This window comes from Crinia signifera, chromosome 3, assembly GCF_055691185.1.
Source record: "Crinia signifera chromosome 3, ASM5569118v1, whole genome shotgun sequence".
In the NCBI taxonomy this organism is placed as follows: Eukaryota; Metazoa; Chordata; class Amphibia; order Anura; family Myobatrachidae; genus Crinia; species Crinia signifera.
In genome coordinates this window covers 33,963,700-33,985,440 of record NC_139219.1, presented here as the reverse complement: position 1 = coordinate 33,985,440, position 21,741 = coordinate 33,963,700, and the positions used below count along the sequence as shown (strand labels likewise).

The 21,741-nt window shown below is 46.4% G+C and overlaps 1 protein-coding gene across 1 annotated transcript in view; it reads left to right on the top strand.

The window, feature by feature from the left end:
• The first annotated feature begins 6,282 nt into the window (after nucleotides 1-6,282).
• Nucleotides 6,283-21,741, top strand: part of NAPB (NSF attachment protein beta) — a 45,741-nt gene continuing 30,282 nt past the window's right edge. Inside the window, exon 1 of the mRNA XM_083175616.1 lies at nucleotides 6,283-6,486. Within this exon, the coding sequence (XP_083031742.1) occupies nucleotides 6,383-6,486 (104 nt within the window). The 5' untranslated portion in view covers nucleotides 6,283-6,382. The remainder of the gene's footprint in view (nucleotides 6,487-21,741) is intronic.

Here is a 21,741-nt window from a genome sequence, read left to right as displayed (position 1 = left end):
CAGGTGGTGAGAGTAACTGATTGGGCAGAGAGAGGCTTTTGTATAAGAATCCAAGGCAGATTGGATACAGAGGATTTCTTGCAAAGATCGCTCTGAAGTTGACCAATCATTTAGTACCTTATGAGGAGTGCAAGGCTACCATCTGGCTGAGTCTGGAGGACTGGTAATACTTAGAAATTAACAGAAGGCCAAGACCCCCAGCTGTAGACCTCTTGAAGATCTCTGTGCAGGCAGGGTTTCCTATCCTTCCAAAGGAATCTGTAATATAAGAATTGAAGAGAAGTGAGAACTCTAGAAGGCACCACAACAGACAGTCTGGAATAGGTGCAGCAATTTGGAAGAGTTGGGGTTTTTTTTGTGTTCATGTCCTATCAAGGAACGTATTTCCACTAACCGGAAATGTCCTGTTCAATGACACAGGAGATAGACCGGTAATTGGTTTTATATGAAACCACAAAGGATTTAATACGATGGTTCCAGAAGTATTTTATGGAGTCTTTCTGCCATGGAAATGTATAGAATCCTTAATAGAGAAGCCACAGTTTTTTTGGGTTGGATTGGATCTCGCAAGAGAGAGGTTCAATTACCAGAGCAAAGATGCGGCGTAGAGGGATTCAGTATTGAATCCCGGCGGTCGGGATCCCGGCGTTCAGAATCCCGACGCCGGAATCCTGACAGCCGAAATGCCGACAAGGGGGGGACGTGGATCGCCCCCCCTTGCGGGCTCGCTACGCAGCGGGCCCGGTGCCTCGCTACGCTCAGCACACTAATTTATTCTCCCTCCAGGGGTGTCGTGGACACCCCAGGAGGGAGAATGTGTCGGGATTCCGGCGTCGGGATTCTGAACGCCGGGATCCCGACCGCCGGGATTTTAACTGCATCCCGCGTAGAGTGGCCACATTTTGGCTTGAGTCGCTAATAGTCTGAATGTAGAAAACATTTTAGAACTAAAGTGGAGGGATTAAAAAAAAAAAGCCCTTTGAAATTTACCTTGAAACCAGTGGAGCGTGGGTCATAAAACTCGATCAAAGGCCTTTGCTTCATCTAAGGCAGGGGTAACCAACTCCACTCCTCTAGAGCTACCAACAGTTCACATTTTCCAGCTCACCTCACAGGTACACAGGTGCACTCATTTCTGCCAAACCCCTTTTTTAAAAGATCCACAGGTGGAGCTAATTACTTTAATGGTGATTCTGTGAGGAGACATGGAAAACATTAACTGTTGGTAGCTCTTGAGGACTGGAGTTGGCTACCCCTGATCTAAAGCTGGGCATACATCTACAGATCGATTGTCAGTTGTGGCTGGTTGGAACAAAAACCTGGTAATCTGAGTGACAGTTTTTGGCAGTTTTACAGCATTTCAAAGCAAATGGTCAACTTTAATTTGCTCTCATCCGCTACCAGGATTTTGTTCCAACCAGCTAGATCTGACAATGAATCTGTATATGTATGGCCATGTTAAGGCCTTGAGTAGAGAGAGGGAATTTTAGTATGTTAGCATGGTAAATTAAGTCCACTGTGCACCTGGCGTTATCAAGGGCATGTTGGCAAGACACAAAGACCACCTGATCTGCATGGATAAGTTCAATGAGTTATTCATAAGATTTTAGTTGAAAATCTTGAGGTCAGTGTTCAAAAGAGAGATTGAGCAGTAATTGGTGACCAGTTGGTGTCTGCCATGTTTTGTCATACCCTCCTAAATGACCCATTCCATTAGGTATAAAATGCTCTGTTCCTGGTAATCTTAATGTACAATTGAATTGTATTGAAACATCCTTCTCGTCAATTAACTAGTTTAACACAGATGATGGCAATCATACATTAAGAAGGAAGTCCAGGAACAGAGCATTTTGTACCTATTGGAATGGGTCATGGTGGATTGTATGGTTTTTGGGTAGAGACTAGATCCCCTTCAGTTTTGTTTACAGGATGTGACGTTTGGTTAGGGTGGAAGTTGTTAGATGCCCTCACAATGTTTTGCATTTTATCTATAATTCACGTAGGTGTAGGTTATTTTGTTCTATTCTAGCTGCATTGCACCCTCGCGGGCTTGCTACGTTCGCACGCTTCTGGCACAGTGGCTTGCTTTGCTCGCCACAGCTTTATATTCCCCCTCCAGGTATATGTGGATCCAGTTCATGATGGGAACATTTACAAAACTGAAGGGGATATAGACACTACCACATAGCTGCCTACCCTCCTGCATTCTGCAGGAGACTCCCTGAAATAGCAGCAATCTCCCTCTCCCTCATTAGTCCAGCAATCTCCCTCATGTCACCTAGTCCACATTACACTGTTACATCATAGTTGCCTACCTTCCTGCATTCTGCAGGAGACTCCCTGAAATAGCAGCAATCTCCCTCTCCCTCATTAGTCCAGCAATCTCCCTCATGTCACCTAGTCCACATTACACTGTTACATCATAGTTGCCTACCTTCCTGCATTCTGCAGGAGACTCCCTGAAATAGCAGCAATCTCCCTCTCTCCCTCATTAGTCCAGCAATCTCCCTCATGTCACCTAGTCCACATTACACTGTTACATTTCTGGGGAAAAAAGGAATGAGAGATAGATACATTTACATAGAATCATATGCGCCATTTCCCAGCACTTTACCAAGTATAGTAGCTCTTACTAACTGCTTTGAGGGTTCGTCTACATTTGGATATAAGTCATTTTACAAGGTTCCTCTCAGATATAGCAGTACACACCCACGCTTCTAGGTGCCACGTTTTCAGTCTCTTTTCACAATCTCTCCATATATGGAACTAGACACGCCCTTTGGGTGGAGCATGACATGCCCCCTTAATGGGACGCTGTGCAAAATTCTACGACCAACTATAATCTCCCTGAAACTAGTTTTCAAAAGTAGGCAAGTATGCACTACCATGGTTTTAGTATGACTGTAATTGTGGCCCTTGTGGTATCTGAATTGAAAAAATTACCATCGTGAAATTGATTAAAAGTGACTGTGAGGAGGGTAATGTTCGGGCCCTGAAAGGCTTTGTAATTGGAAAAAAAAAACCTGTCTGGGACTGGAGCAGGAGGGTTTCTGAGATTTAAGAGCATTGGAGACATTTTCTTCAGTGACTGGGAGACTAAAGGCTTCAGAAATGCTAATCGATCATAGGGAGGGTATTTGAAGATGTAAGTCAGTAACAGTATATTTGTGGATTGACTTCAACTGAAATCAATGAAATTGATTAGATTGAGACCGTAAGAGTTGTTTCTGCTCCTTGTTCCTATGCAAAGTGCGGCTGATAACATAACCCTGAAGATATTTATTTATTACGTTTCTTATATAGCGCACCCATATTCCGACGCACTTTATAGAGAATATTTGAACATTCACATCAGTCCCTGCCCCAGTGGAGCTTACAATCTATATTCCCTACCACATGTACACAGACATACACAAACACACACACACACACACATTCATTCTTGGATTAAATTTTGTTGGGAGCCGATTAACCTTCCAGTATATTTTGGGATTGTGGGAGGAAACCCACACAAGCACGGGGAGAATATACAAACTCCGCACAGTTAGGGCCATGGTGGGAATCTAAGCTTCCCATACAAGGTGAGAACATCTGGAGCATTAAGGGTGAAATAATCCTTCCGGACCTCAAAGATTGTTCAAGAGATCAAAAGTAACAGAGTGGATGGACCTGGGCTTTGGGATAATTTCGGAGCCCATTATTTGAGAAGAGGAATGAGGTTACCATAGCTGGTAAACACATCCCTTTAAAATGTAAGAACTAAATAACTGCCCCTCATATGCTTTCCATTCCCTCATTTAAACCATAATTTCCACTTTACAGCCATCAACAGCTAATAACCCAGGGGTAGCCAACTCCAGGCCTCGAGAGCTTCCAACAGTTAATGTTATCTAGGCCTCCTCACAGAATCATAAGAGAAGTAATTAGCTCCACCTGTGGATCATTTATATTGTGTCAGTTAGTAATTACTGCACCTGTGCCCCAGCTAGGTGATCTAGAAAATGTGAACTATTGGTAGCTCTCGAGGACTGGAGTTGGTTACCACCGTCCTAAACCTTGACTCCGCTTATGGGAGTACTATGACTGCTTATGTACAAATGTGTATAAAGCATGGCCATCACCTGCAGTATTCTGCATGCCTATTGTGACACCATATAAATAAATTATGATGATATTACATACCCTCCAACCGTACCGATTTAGCTGGTACAGTACTGGTTTTTAATGGTCTATACCGGCTAAACCTAACTGTACCGAATGTACTGACTGTTCATAGCCGGCTCCTCCGACTCTGGGAGTTGTAGTTCCTAGTTGTAGTTTGCTTTAACTCTGGCTGCTCTTCCGTCAGCGTGAGCCGTCAGGGGGGAGTGACTGGGCAAGACTTTGGGCGGTATTCAATGTGAATACCTGCGAGGTGCAGCAAATCCTTTTTAGGATTCGCTGCACATTCGCCACGTTCCGGAGCCTCCGGCTCCGGTATTCAACGAGTCAGGGGCTCGCTGCCCCTGACCAGCGAATATGAGCTCCTGCGGCGAACGCCGCAGGGAGCCTGAGGACGGTGGCAGGCAGAGAGATGGAAGTCTCTCTGCCTGCCCCAGAGCGTATGTGGGGGGAGGTGGGCTCCCAAGGTGCCAGGCAGCACAGGCTTCCCCCCCGGGGGTGCCAGCAGGGGACCGCGTATATTCAGGAGAAAGTGAATATATGAATATGTAATGAGCGGCTCGGCTCCGGCGCCCCCTGCTGGCTGCTGTGTAAAAAAAAAAAATATATATATATATATTTTTCAATTAAATATATATTCATGTGCTTACAGCACATGAATAAAAATAGCAAGCCCCTCCTCAGAATAAAATTCCTGATTTTTTGACACCAAATGTAAAAAACAAAACACTTTATTTTAAAAGTTCACCTTCCACTTCTCCATAAAAAGATAGCGATTCCTACTCGGTGAATCATGGTGAAAAAACATTCAAATGTATTCGCCATGTGGTCATTGAATAGGGTGATTCACCGTTTTAGTCAAAAATTCGCCAAACAGCACAAATTCGCCATAAAAACATGGCGAATCAGGCTCCATGAATACCGCCCTATGTCTCCCGAGGTGTGGGGGTACTCAGCAGTCTCAGCATGCCCGCCTCCCCCGGCTCACATGACTAGGGCCCTGTCGCCTGCTGGGGGTTCTACACATCACACACACACGGAGGTGCCAAGAAAGACAGGCGCTGCGGCAACAGTGAGGGTATGCCAGCCCTGCTCCCTCTTGCTGTGACTGTAATCCAGGAATCCGTCAACATGAACCGGCTCCAAGGAGCCGAGAGATGATCAGCCCTCCCGCTACCGCACATGGCCGGGGACTGAGGCTGTGCTGGACTGCTGGCCAGTAGCGTAAGTTTGTCCCAGTTGCCCGGAGGCAAGATAAATATTGGTGCCCCCCCCCACACACACACATACATCACCTTAAATAAACACGTTATGTATATTATGTTTAAAATTAAGAGTGTGACATTTATGGTCCTGCTATGAGGGGGAGTCAGCCACTTAACTGTTATTGACGACTTTCAATTAACTGATTCAAATGGGCAGGGGAAGAAAGGTGCCCCCTTGGGAGCAGGAGCCCGGTGGTAGATGACTACATTGCCATCCAGAGTTCTGCCTCTGCTGCTGGGGGAAGATAAGGTAGGCGGCAGCAGTAGTACAGAGTCAGCATGTGTGGGGCTGGGTTGTTATTGTTTACATGTTCTATATGTGTAAACTACGCGCTGTGTTATATATGAAGGCTGCAGATTTTGTTTGTCTTGTGTTACAAAGAAAGATACAGCCTATGGCTCTGCATTAAGTTTTTGGAATTATACTGTATGTAACAAAAAGGGTCCCCTCAGGGACTGGCACAGTACACATTCTGTGTGACCACACCCACTTTAACTGACCACGTCCACTTTAACCCGTGGCCACACACTCTTCCCGAATGTACCGATTTCTGCCCCCCAGATGTTGGAGGGTATGTAAATATACCATATTATAGCATTGCAAGTAGTGGTCCCAGGACTCCTTTAGAAAATGTTGAGAATGAATGAAAAACAAAATGCCTTTTATTGGAGTACATATATAATATTTATAAATACATATTCCATTCCACTTGTTTGCATGGATTTTTGACAGGGAGCTCTAGGCCTCTGAGTGGGCTTTGTTGCCCTCAGTAAACATGGCCACCCTCAGCCACTGTCCTGCTGCGACGGTTGTAAAGACTACATCTCCCGTCACGCACTGCGGCTGTCATAGTCAGAGACGGGCACCGGCTGGGGTCATCATCGTCTGTGTGTTGCTGCTGCAGGAGAGAAGGCAGAGCGGTGTAGGCTGGAAGGTGCCCGGGGATCTCTTCACAATGGCGATGGATAACTCCGGCAAGGAGCGCGAAGCCGTGCAGCTGATGGCGGACGCTGAGAAGAGGGTGAAGTCCTCGCACTCCTTCCTGCGGGGTCTCTTCGGGTGAGAGTAGTGGGGAGACATAGGATGTCATCTCGGAGGAGGGGAGAGGGGTGGGAGTGGTAGAGCTGGGAGAGGCGCAGGGCCTTCAAATCCCCATCACCGCTCTGATACTGTACCCCTGCAATTATCCCGGTGCTGCAGCTGCTGGTGGCCTGGGTGCCACATATATACCAGGATGTGCATTGTCATAGCTGGGTACCACATTATATACCAGGACTATGCATTACCATAGCTGGATGTCACATTATATACCAGGACTGTGCATTACCATAGCTGGGTACCACATTATATACAGGACTGAGCATTACCACAGCTGGATGTCACATTATATACCAGGACTGAGCATTACCACAGCTGGGTGCCACATTATATACCAGGACAGGGCATTACCACAGCTGGGTGCCACATTATATACCAGTACTGAGCATTACCACAGCTGGGTGCCACATTCTATACCAGGACTGAGCATTACCACAGCTGGGTGCCACATTCTATACCAGGACTGAGCATTACCACAGCTGGGTGCCACATTATATACCAGGATGGAGTATTACCATAGCTGGGTACCACATTATATACCAGGACTGCCCATTACCATGGCTGGGTGCCACATTATACCAGGACGAAGCATTACCATAGCTGGGTGCCACATTATATACCAGGACTGAGCATTACCACAGCTGGGTACCACATTATATACCAGGACTGGGAATTACCATAGCTGGGTACCAAATTATATAGCAGGACTGTGCATTACCATAGCTGGGTACCACATTATATTCCAGGACTGAGCATTACCATAGCTAGGTACCACATTATATACCAGGACTGTGCATTACCATAGCTATGTACCACATTATATACCAGGACTGGGCATTACCATAGCCGGGTGCCACATTATATACCAGGACTGAGTATTACCATAGCGGAGTACCACATTATATACCAGTACTGTGCATTACCACATTATATACCAGGACTGGGCATTACCATAGCCGGGTACCACATTATATACCAGGACTGTACATTACCATAGCTGGGTACAACATTATATACCAGTACTGAGCATTACCATAGCTGTGCACCACATTATATACCAGTACTGTGCATTACCATAGCTATGTACCACATTATATACCAGGACTGTGCATTACCATAGCTATGTACCACATTATATACCAGGACTGTGTATTACCATAGCCGGGTACCACATTATATACCAGGACTGGGCATTACCATAGCTGGGTACCACATTATATACCAGGACTGTGCATTACCACAGCTGTACCACATTATATACCAGGACTGTGCATTACCATAGCTATGTACCACATTATATACCAGGACTGTGCATTACCATAGCTATGTACCACATTATATACCAGGACTGTGTATTACCATAGCCGGGTACCACATTATATACCAGGACTGGGCATTACCACAGCTGTGTACCACATTATATACCAGTACTGTGCATTACCACATTATATACCAGGACTGAGCATTACCACAGCTGGGTACCACATTATATACCAGGACTGAGCATTGCCATAGCTGGGTGCCACATTATATACCAGGACTGAGCATTACCACAGCTGTGCACCACATTATATACCAGTACTGTGCATTACCACATTATATACCAGGACTGAGCATTACCATAGCTGGGTGACACATTATATACCAGGACTGAGTATTACCATAGCTGTGTACCACATTATACACCAGGACTGTGCATTACCACACCTGGGTACAACATTATATACCAGGACTGTGCATTACCACAGCTGGGTACCACATTATATACCAGGACTGTGCATTACCACAGCTGGGTGCCACATTATATACCAGGACTGAGCATTACCATGGCTGGGTGCCACATTATATACCAGGACTGAGCATTACCATGGCTGGGTGCCACATTATATACCAGGACTGAGCATTACCATAGCTGGGTGCCACATTATATACCAGGACTGAGCATTACCATGGCTGGGTGCCACATTATATACCGGGACTGAGCATTACCATGGCTGGGTGCCACATTATATACCAGGACTGAGCATTACCATAGCTGGGTACCACATTATATACCAGGACTGAGCATTACCACAGCTAGTTACCACATTATATACCAGGACTGAGCAGTACCATAGCTGGGTACCATAGTGTTCCCGCTAGGCTGTTTTAGCGGGGTGCTGCGCCCTGCCCGATTTTTAAAGGGCAAAATGCGCCCTGCCCCTCTCGCAGCGCCCTGCTAAAACAGCCTCACGGGGAAGCCCAGCGTCGCTGTAGACGGCGATGCCTGGCGCTTCCCCGGCAGCACAGTGGCTTCAGAGGGGCCGGGCCCGCCCCCTTTGATGACGGTGGCGGCCGGGCCCGCCCCCTTTGATGACAATGGCGGCCTAAGCACGCCTCTCATGACGTCGGCGGCCCGGGCACGACCCCTTCATGACGTCGGTGGCCCAGGCACGCCCCTTTCATGACGTCAGCGGCCCGGGCACGCCCCCAGCTGTGACATCGGCGTGCCCGGTCCGCCCCCCAGCGCCCTGCCCGCTGTCACTCCTAGAGTGAACACTATACCACATTATATACCATGACTGAGCATTACCACAGCTAGGTACCTCATTATATACCAGGACTGAGCATTACCACAGCTGGGTACCACATTATATACCAGTACTGTGCATTACCACAGCTGGGTACCACATTATATACCAGGACTGAGCATTACCACAGCTAGTTACCACATTATATACCAGGACTGGGCAATACCATAGCTGGGTACCACATTATATACCAGGACTGTGCATTACCATAGCTGGGTACCACATTATATACCAGGACTGTGCATTACCATAGCTGGGTACCACATTATATACCAGGACTGAGCATTACCATAGCTGGATGTCACATTATATACCAGGACTGAGCATTACTATAGCTGGGTACCACATTATATACCAGGACTGTGCATTACCATAGCTAAATGTCACATTATATACCAGGACTGAGCATTACCATAGCTGGGTACCACATTATATACCAGGACTGTGCATTACCACAGCTGGGTACCACATTATATACCAGGACTGTGCATTACCATAGCTGGATGTCACATTATATACAGGACTGAGCATTACCATAGCTGGATGTCACATTATATATAGGGATGCCAATCCCGGGGCATTTTTTCAATCCCGGGAATCGGGATTGAAAAATGCTCAATCACGGGATTCCCGGGATCCCGGGATTGGCATGCCTAAAAAAAAAATGCCCCTGTGCCCCCCACACTAACTGACACTTGGGGAGGGGGGCAGGAGGCAGCGGTGCGTGATGCGGGTGGCCTGGCGGCAAGCAGGTGCCGGGGCCACACACTTACTTTTGGGGAGTGCCAAGCGGGGGAAGCAGGCGGCAGGCGGCTTCGTTGAAGAGGCAGGCAACTGCGGGAGGCCCGGCGGCTAGCCGATCCGACGTTGGGGATGTAGTGCTACTGCCTGCGCAGCGTGACCTGTGACCTAATCAGGCTGCGCAGGCCGCACGCCGGGACGGGGACAGTCGGGCAGCGTCTGAGCGAGTGCTCAGACGCTGCCCGGCATTAGACTGCGCATGCGCAGTCTAATCCCGAAATCCCGGGATTGGATACTCCAATCCCGGGATTGAAATCCCGGTCATTTTGGGCCCAAATCCCGGGATCCCGCCAATCCCGATCCCGGGATTGGCCACCCTAATTATATACCAGGACTGGGAATTACCATAGTTGGGTACCACATTATATACCAGGACTGTGCATTACCATAGCTGGGTACCACATTATATACCAGGACTGTGCATTACCACAGCTGGGTACCACATTATATACCAGGACTGAGCATTACCATAGCTGGGTACCACATTATATACCAGGACTGAGCATTACCATAGCTGGGTACCATATTATATACCAGGACTGTGCATTACCACAGCTGGGTACCACATTATATACCAGGACTGTGCATTACCACAGCTGGGTACCACATTATATACCAGGACTGAGCATTACCATAGCTGGGTACCACATTATATACCAGGACTGAGCATTACCATAGCTGGGTACCACATTATATACCAGGACTGAGCATTACCATAGCTGGGTACCACATTATATACCAGGACTGTGCATTACCACAGCTGGGTACCACATTATATACCAGGACTGTGCATTACCACAGCTGGGTACCACATTATATACCAGGACTGAGCATTACCATAGCTGGGTACCACATTATATACAAGGACTGTGCATTACCATAGCTGGATGTCACATTATATTCCAGGACTGGGAATTACCATAGCTGGATGTCACATTATATACAGGACTGAGCATTACCATAGCTCTGGGGTAGCCAACCCTAGTCCTCGAGAGCTACCAACAGTGCATGTTTTGCAGGTCTCCTCACAGAATCACAAGTGAGCTAATTAGCTCCATCTGTGTATCTTTTAAAATGTGTCAGTGATTAATGAGTGCAGCTGTGCAGCAGCTAGGTTGTCTGGAAAATGTGAACTGTTGGTAGCTCTCGAGGGCTAGTGTTGGCTACCACTGCCATAGCTGGATGTCACATTATATACCAGGACTGGGAATTACCACAGTTGGGTACCACATTATATACCAGGACTGGGAATTACCACAGTTGGGTACCACATTATATACCAGGACTGAGCATTACCACAGCTGGGTACCACATTATATACCAGGACTGAGTATTACCATAGCTGGGTACCACATTATATACCAGGACGAAGCATTACCATAGCTGGGTACCACATTATATACCAGGACTGTGCATTACCATAGCTGGGTACCACATTATATACCAGGACTGTGCATTACCACAGCTGGGTGCCACATTATATACCAGGACTGAGCATTACCACAGCTGGGTACCACATTATATACCAGGACTGAGCATTACCATAGCTGGGTACCACATTATATACCAGGACGGAGTATTACCATAGCTGGGTACCACATTATATACCAGGACTGCGCATTACCATGGCTGAGTGCCACATTATATACCAGGACGAAGCATTACCATAGCTGGGTACCACATTATATACCAGGACTGCGCATTACCATGGCTGGGTGCCACATTATATACCAGGACTGTGCATTACCATAGCTGGGTACCACATTATATACCAGGACTGAGCATTACCATAGCTGGGTACCACATTATATACCAGGACTGTGCATTACCATAGCTGGGTACCACATTATATACCAGGACTGTGCATTACCACAGCTGGGTACCAGATTATATACCAGGACTGAGCATTACCACAGCTGGATGTCACATTATATACCAGGACTGAGCATTACCACATTATATACCAGGACTGTGCATTACCATAGCTGGGTACCACATTATATACCAGGACTGTGCATTACCATAGCTGGATGTCACATTATATACCAGGACTGAGCATTACCACATTATATACCAGGACTGTGCATTACCATAGCTGGGTACCACATTATATACCAGGACTGTGCATTACCATAGCTAAATGTCACATTATATACCAGGACTGAGCATTACCATAGCTGGGTACCACATTATATACCAGGACTGTGCATTACCACAGCTGGGTACCACATTATATACCAGGACTGTGCATTACCATAGCTGGATGTCACATTATATACAGGACTGAGCATTACCATAGCTGGATGTCACATTATATACCAGGACTGGGAATTACCATAGTTGGGTACCACATTATATACCAGGACTGTGCATTACCATAGCTGGGTACCACATTATATACCAGGACTGAGCATTACCATAGCTGGGTACCACATTATATACCAGGACTGAGCATTACCATAGCTGGGTACCACATTATATACCAGGACTGAGCATTACCACAGCTGGGTACCAGATTATATACCAGGACTGAGCATTACCACAGCTGGATGTCACATTATATACCAGGACTGAGCATTACCACATTATATACCAGGACTGTGCATTACCATAGCTGGGTACCACATTATATACCAGGACTGTGCATTACCATAGCTGGGTACCACATTATATACCAGGACTGAGCATTACCATAGCTGGGTACCAGATTATATACCAGGACTGAGCATTACCACAGCTGGATGTCACATTATATACCAGGACTGAGCATTACTATAGCTGGGTACCACATTATATACCAGGACTGTGCATTACCACAGCTGGGTACCACATTATATACCAGGACTGTGCATTACCATAGCTGGATGTCACATTATATACAGGACTGAGCATTACCATAGCTGGATGTCACATTATATACCAGGACTGGGAATTACCATAGTTGGGTACCACATTATATACCAGGACTGTGCATTACCATAGCTAAATGTCACATTATATACCAGGACTGAGCATTACCACAGCTGGGTACCACATTATATACCAGGACTGTGCATTACCATAGCTGGATGTCACATTATATACAGGACTGAGCATTACCATAGCTGGATGTCACATTATATACCAGGACTGGGAATTACCATAGTTGGGTACCACATTATATACCAGGACTGTGCATTACCATAGCTGGGTACCACATTATATACCAGGACTGTGCATTACCACAGCTGGGTACCACATTATATACCAGGACTGAGCATTACCATAGCTGGGTACCACATTATATACCAGGACTGAGCATTACCATAGCTGGGTACCATATTATATACCAGGACTGTGCATTACCACAGCTGGGTACCACATTATATACCAGGACTGTGCATTACCACAGCTGGGTACCACATTATATACCAGGACTGAGCATTACCATAGCTGGGTACCACATTATATACCAGGACTGAGCATTACCATAGCTGGGTACCATATTATATACCAGGACTGTGCATTACCACAGCTGGATGTCACATTATATACAGGACTGAGCATTACCACAGCTGGGTACCACATTATATACCAGGACTGAGCATTACCATAGCTGGGTGCCACATTATATACCAGGACTGAGCATTACCATAGCTGGGTACCACATTATATACAAGGACTGTGCATTACCATAGCTGGATGTCACATTATATTCCAGGACTGGGAATTACCATATCTGGATGTCACATTATATACAGGACTGAGCATTACCATAGCTCTGGGGTAGCCAACCCTAGTCCTCGAGAGCTACCAACAGTGCATGTTTTGCAGGTCTCCTCACAGAATCACAAGTGAGCTAATTAGCTCCATCTGTGTATCTTTTAAAATGTGTCAGTGATTAATGAGTGCAGCTGTGCAGCAGCTAGGTTGTCTGGAAAATGTGAACTGTTGGTAGCTCTCGAGGGCTAGGGTTGGCTACCACTGCCATAGCTGGATGTCACATTATATACCAGGACTGGGAATTACCACAGTTGGGTACCACATTATATACCAGGACTGAGCATTACCACAGCTGGGTACCACATTATATACCAGGACTGGGCAATACCATAGCTGGGTAACACATTATATACCAGGACTGAGCATTACCACAGCTGGGTGCCACATTATATACCAGGACTGAGTATTACCATAGCTGGGTACCACATTATATACCAGGACGAAGCATTACCATAGCTGGGTACCACATTATATACCAGGACTGAGCATTACCACAGCTGGGTACCAGATTATATACCAGGACTGAGCAGTACCATAGCTGGGTACCACATTATATACCAGGACGGAGTATTACCATAGCTGGGTGCCACATTATATACAGGACTGAGCATTACCATAGCTGGGTACCACATTATATACCAGGACGGAGTATTACCATAGCTGGGTACCACATTATATACCAGGACTGCGCATTACCATGGCTGGGTGCGACATTATATACCAGGACTGTGCATTACCATAGCTGGGTACCACATTATATACCAGGACTGAGCATTACCATAGCTGGGTACCACATTATATACCAGGACTGTGCATTACCATAGCTGGGTACCACATTATATACCAGGACTGTGCATTACCACAGCTGGGTACCAGATTATATACCAGGACTGAGCATTACCACAGCTGGATGTCACATTATATACCAGTACTGAGCATTACCATAGCTGGGTACCACATTATATACCAGGACTGGGCATTACCATAGCTGGATGTCACATTATATACTAGGACTGAGCATTACCACAGCTGTGTGCCACATTATATACCAGGACTGAGCATTACCATAGCTGGGTGCCACATTATATACCAGGACTGGGCATTACCATAGCTGGGTACCACATTATATACTAGGACTGAGCATTACCACAGCTGGGTACCACATTATATACCAGGACTGCGCATTACCATAGCTGGGTACCACATTATATACCAGGACTGTGCATTACCACACCTGGGTACAACATTATATTCCAGGACTGAGCATTACCATAGCTGGGTACCACATTATATACCAGGTCTGTGCATTACCATAGCTGGGTACCACATTATATACCAGGACTGTGCATTACCATAGCTGGATGTCACATTACCAGGACTGCGCATTACCATAGCTGGGTACCACATTATATACCAGGACTGTGCATTACCATAGCTGGATGTCACATTATATACCAGGACTGTGCATTACCATAGCTGGATGTCACATTATATACCAGGACTGGGCATTACCACAGCTGGGTACCACATTATATACCAGGACTGAGCATTACCATAGCTGGGTACCACATTATATACCAGGACTGTGCATTACCATAGCTGGATGTCACATTATATACCAGGACTGTGCATTACCACAGCTGGGTACCACATTATATACCAGGACTGAGCATTACCATAGCTGGGTACCATATTATATACCAGGACTGTGCATTACCATAGCTGGATGTCACATTATATACTAGGACTGAGCATTACCACAGCTGTGTGCCACATTATATACCAGGACTGAGCATTACCATAGCTGGGTGCCACATTATATACCAGGACTGGGCATTACCATAGCTGGGTACCACATTATATACTAGGACTGAGCATTACCACAGCTGGGTACCACATTATATACCAGGACTGAGCATTACCATAGCTGGGTACCACATTATATACCAGGACTGTGCATTACCATAGCTGGGTACCACATTATATACAGGACTGAGCATTACCATAGCTGGATGTCACATTATATACCAGGACTGCGCATTACCATAGCTGGGTACCACATTATATACCAGGACTGTGCATTACCACACCTGGGTACAACATTATATTCCAGGACTGAGCATTACCATAGCTGGGTACCACATTATATACCAGGTCTGTGCATTACCATAGCTGGGTACCACATTATATACCAGGACTGTGCATTACCATAGCTGGATGTCACATTACCAGGACTGCGCATTACCATAGCTGGGTACCACATTATATACCAGGACTGTGCATTACCATAGCTGGATGTCACATTATATACCAGGACTGTGCATTACCATAGCTGGATGTCACATTATATACCAGGACTGGGCATTACCACAGCTGGGTACCACATTATATACCAGGACTGAGCATTACCATAGCTGGGTACCACATTATATACCAGGACTGTGCATTACCATAGCTGGATGTCACATTATATACCAGGACTGTGCATTACCACAGCTGGGTACCACATTATATACCAGGACTGTGCATTACCATAGCTGGATGTCACATTATATACCAGTACTGTGCATTACCATAGCTGGATGTCACATTATATACCGGTACTGTGCATTACCATAGCTGGATGTCACATTATATACCAGTCCTGGAAGGTGGTAATGATTGAGAATGGGAGGCAGCAGTCATTGGCTGACTTGAGAGTGTACAAGCTATGTTGGTGAGGTGTTAATCCTGTGTCTATAGGGGATACGGAGCCAGTGAAGAAGATAACAGAGCGTTCCTTAATTCAGATATAAAAAATAAAATCTGAATGAAAACCTATAGGTTGTCAGATGAATTTACGTTCATGCTCTTTTGTAATTTTTAAAAGGAAACATAAAACCTTTGCGACAATGACCGATTTCTGTGGTAGACGCAGTCCTCAGGGGTGTCCAAGTGTTCATTTGTGAATGCAGAGGACAGGACACCTTAGGATCAGTGATCTGCATGGCTGCTCAATCTTTCCTTGGTTTTTAAGCGTTTGCCGCTGTCACACCGAATGTTTATGAAGTTTCCCGGTGAGAATGAGGGATCGCTGAATAGCTCGGTCTATGCAGTTTGTTGATCTGTGAATGCAGCACATATGGTACAATCAGGATCAATGATCCCCATGCAGGGGCACAATCTCCATTCACACTTTCTAGTCTCGCAGCGTACTCCTGTCTGCTTCAGACTTTGCAAACTGGATGGAGCACAATAGACACATTTTCAGGGGAACCTGGTACAGTATGCAAGTGATCTACCATTTAAGAGATTTCTGTAACCACAGGTCGATAACCCCACACATACAATAAACATGTCCTTAGAAAAACTCATGTTATTATAGGGGCCTGGTAAGTCCCTGAAACAGGAGAGCTGAAATAATTTCTAAATGACTAATAATCAGCATTTCCCATCTGACCTGTGAGCAATATTGCAGTATCCCCTGGTGCAAGGTGTTCGCTCCTCCCACAGAGAAAGTGCTGTCACTGCTATTGGCTTCCGCCACATATAACTAAGTACTAGGGAGACAAAGACATACGCAGCAATCTGTGACTCTCTATTGTAATGTGTATAGAACAGTAGCTGATGTGTGAGTTTACAGTGATATAAAAGCAATAATGAAAAATAACAGGTATGGCACAGATTTAATGAGTGATATTCTTGTTATCACTTGTAATGAATGTTAAATGGTGCTCCAAAAACAATCCAGTGGTTATGTAGTAGGTTCCAAGATTACAGAACCGGCATGATCTTGGGAGTTTGCTGCTGCATTTATATCAGCGATGAGTTGTAAGTTATACCTGGTGTGCGCAAACACTACACTGTCTCCCCCTATACTCATATGTTATCAGATGGTGTGTACTGGTTGATCACACCTGGTTATATCAGGAGGAAGAGTAGGGATTGGGCGCACCTGTGTATAGCAGGAGGGACTGTAGGGATTGGGCGCACCTGGGTATAGCAGGAGGGACTGTAGGGATTGGGCGCACCTGGGTATAGCAGGAGGGACTGTAGGGATTGGGCGCACCTGGGTATAGCAGGAGGGACTGTAGGGATTGGGCGCACCTGGGTATAGCAGGAGGGACTGTAGGGATTGGGCGCACCTGGGTATAGCAGGAGGGACTGTAGGGATTGGGCGCACCTGGGTATAGCAGGAGGGACTGTAGGGATTGGGCGCACCTGGGTATAGCAGGAGGGACTGTAGGGATTGGGCGCACCTGGGTAAATCAGGAGGGAGCGCAGTGATTGGGCGCACCTGGGTAAATCAGGAGGGAGCGCAGTGATTGGGCGCACCTGGGTAAATCAGGAGGGAGCGCAGTGATTGGGCGCACCTGGGTAAATCAGGAGGGAGCGCAGTGATTGGGCGCACCTGGGTAAATCAGGAGGGAGCGCAGTGATTGGGCGCACCTGGGTAAATCAGGAGGGAGCGCAGTGATTGGGCACGCCTGGGTATAGCAGGAGGGACTGTAGGGATTGGGCGCACCTGGGTATATCAGGAGGGACTGTAGGGATTGGGCGCACCTGTGTATAGCAGGAGGGACTGTAGGGATTGGGCGCACCTGGGTATAGCAGGAGGGACTGTAGGGATTGGGCGCACCTGGGTATATCGGGAGGGAGTGTAGGGATTGGGCTCACCTGGGTATATCGGGAGGGAGTGTAGGGATTGGGCGCACCTGGGTATAGCGGGAGGGAGTGTAGTGATTGGGCGCACCTGGGTATAGCGGGAGGGAGTGTAGGGATTGGGAGCACCTGGGTATATCGGGAGGGAGTGTAGGGATTGGGAGCACCTGGGTATATCGGGAGGGAGTGTAGGGATTGGTCACACCTATGCTTAGGAGGTGCATGTGGTAGTAATTGTCACACCTATGCTTAGGAGGAGTAAGTGTAGTAATTGGCACACCTAGGAGGAGCGAATGTAGTGATTGGGCACACCTATGCTTAGCAGGAGTGAGTGTAGTGATTGGGCAATCCTATGCTGGGGAGGAGCGAATGTAGTCATTGGGCACACCTATGCTTAGCAGGAGGGAGGGTAGTGATTGGGAAAACCTATGCTTAGAAGGAGGGAGGGTAGTGATTGGGCACACCTATGCTTAGGAGGAGGAAGTGTAGTGATTGGGCACAACTGGGTTTAGATAGAGAATATGTTTATGGTGAGTTGCTGTAGTGTATCGCTGTGTGAAATATGACACTTCAAATCCTTATAATACATTTAAGTGGTTTATTTTATTAGTGTTTATTCAAAGTGGCTTTACTCCCTGCAGACAGTTCTGCTCTGGCCAAAGCCAAGCACCATGCATACAGCAGGGACACAGTTAGACGTGTCTGGGGACGTACAAGGTACAACCCATCATTACTCATGCTGCTACTTGTTAATCCAGACCTCTGCAAGCTGCTGATGTTATGAAGAAGATTGAGGTCAGGAGACTGTTGTTAGCTGTGTCTCCGGACCACCTGTCTGTGCTATATCTGTTGCAATGGTCATCTTTGCTCCTTAGCGATGCACTTTTCTTTTGACACTTGTCCCATAATAATTATGTGGGAAATGGATGTTAAATTTATTTTAAATTCAAAATAATAAAGCAATAGAATATTTTTTAAGATTTCACTGGAATTACGGATAGGATTGAGGTTCGACGCCATAAGGGGGCAAATTTACAGGTTATGGCTGCGCAGTGAACCAGCGCTGAGAATACAGATTAGTACACTGCTAATGTATGATTCTTATTGACTAATAATAAAAGTAAATTTAAAGTACCCCAACTTTCATATTAAACGCAAAAGCTTCGAAAGCTAGTCTTCTACCTCCTGTGTTTGTGCATGTGTGAGAACAAGATGTAGTTTCACTCTCTGGCAGCAGATGGCAGTATTTCGGAGACTCACGGACACTAGACATATATACTGTAGATAGAATATAGATAGATAGATGATGATTGGTCCGACTAAAGATTGTCTTTTGCTGGAAGAGAGAACTGTTCTGATAATATCAAACTGCATCTAATGCAAAGTTTTGTCAGGAACTACTCCTAGCATAAAATGGAAACATACGTGTGAACGGATTCGGTTTGAAATACCGACGGTCAAAATACCGACATTTAAAATCGCGACAAGGTCAAAATACTGACATATAGAATGTAGACTGGTGAAAAAGTCGACATGACTTTCGGTCGCGAGGTAGACATGGGTTTTCTCACTGTTTTTTTTACCCGAATGTTGACACAGTCGGTAGTCAAGCGCAGCGCTCGCTTTGCTCGCAATGCTTCGGGCACACTATTTTATTCTCCCACCACACCCTAGTGCATGTCTTCAAACTGTGGCCCTCCAGATGTTCTGAAACTACAAATCCCAGCATGCCTTGCCACAGTTTTGCTATAAGGGAGTGTTAAAACTGTGGCAAGGCATGCTGGGATTTGTAGTTTCACAACATCTGGAGGGCCACAGTTTGAAGACCCATGCGGCCTAGTGGATGGTAGGGCATGAAATACAGCCTGTCGGCACATGTCGGGTCAAAGAACAGTGAAAAAACCCATGGCGACCTGTCGACCGACAGTCATGTTGACTTTTTCACCTGTCTACATTCTATATGTCGGGATTTTGACCTTGTCGGGATTTTGACCGTTGGTCAATGTGCGCCGGGAGGGGGCAGAGTCAGAGGCACAGGACAGCGAATCGGATTGGATCCAATGTCAAACACATGAATTGGGCCGATTTCTCGACCCGATCCGTTGGAATTGGGTAATATACTGTAGGCCCATATCATATAAATGTATGGGGGTTTTTAGCTGGGTGATAGGTTGACCCTACTTAAGTTGACATTTAATAAGTCGACATGACCGAATCTTAAATATATCAAGGGTTATAACCAGGGCTGGTGCTAGGGTGTCTGGCGCCCTCCTGCAAACTATACATTTTGCACCCTTCTACAAATACAGATATGGTCACTCTCATCCTACCCGCAAGAGGCTGCTATCCTGTGCCCTTAGCTCCGCACACACTACACTATTGCAGCTATAATGTACCCCCCTCTCCGCATATACTACACTGTGGCCCTTATTCAGATCTGATCGCAGTACAAATGGGCAAAATCATGTGCACTGCAGGTGGGGCAGATATAAAATGTATTGAGAGAGTTAGGCGGGTGCTGGGCGCTGCGCTAGCGGGCGGTGAAAGCAGTGGGGTAGGCAGCGGGTGCTGAGCACTGCACTAGTGGGTGGTGAGGAGCAGTGGGACGGTGCTGAGCGCTGCGCTAGCGGGCCGGGCGGTGATCATATCATCAGTGTGATGCCAGGACGGGCAGCGGCGGCTATTAGATTTTTTTTAAATGATTGCCCGTTTTCTGATTGGCTGAGAGTTAGCACTCTCAGCCAATCAGCTGCCTTCCTTCAGGGGAAGGGAGAACAGCCAATCAAAGAACGGCCAGTCATTTGACTGGTTATTTTTAAATTCCATCCCTTTATTTTTAAATTCTAATATCTGCTATTGCCCGTCCCGCTGATAATATCACCACTGCATGGCCCGCTAGCGCAGCGCTCAGCACACGCTATCCACCCCACTGCTCCTCATTCCCCGTTAGTGCAGTGCTCAGCATCCGCTGCCTGCCCCACTGCTCCCTGGTCAGGGGAGCAAACAGAACACATGAGCACATGTTACATCTGCCCCACCTGCAGTGCACATGGTTTTTCCCATTTTGAGAACAAATTTGTACTGCGATCAGATCTGAATAAGGGCCTATAGGCGGTATCCTGCACTCTGCATAGATGACCGTTGCCACACTACATCCCTCTCTAGCACACATTAATATGCCATGCCCCCTTCTCAGCACATATATTATTATGCCACCCCTCCCTTTCACCGCACATAAATATGGCATTCCTATCCTTCCCAGTGCACATAAATATGCCATACCCCCTCCCAGTGCACATAATTATACGCCACCCACCCCCTTTGAAACACAGAATTATACACCATCCTGCCTAGTGCACCTAATAATATGCCTTTCACCCCTTCCCAGCACACATAATAAATCATCCACCCACTCCCGCCGCACATAATTACATGCCATTCT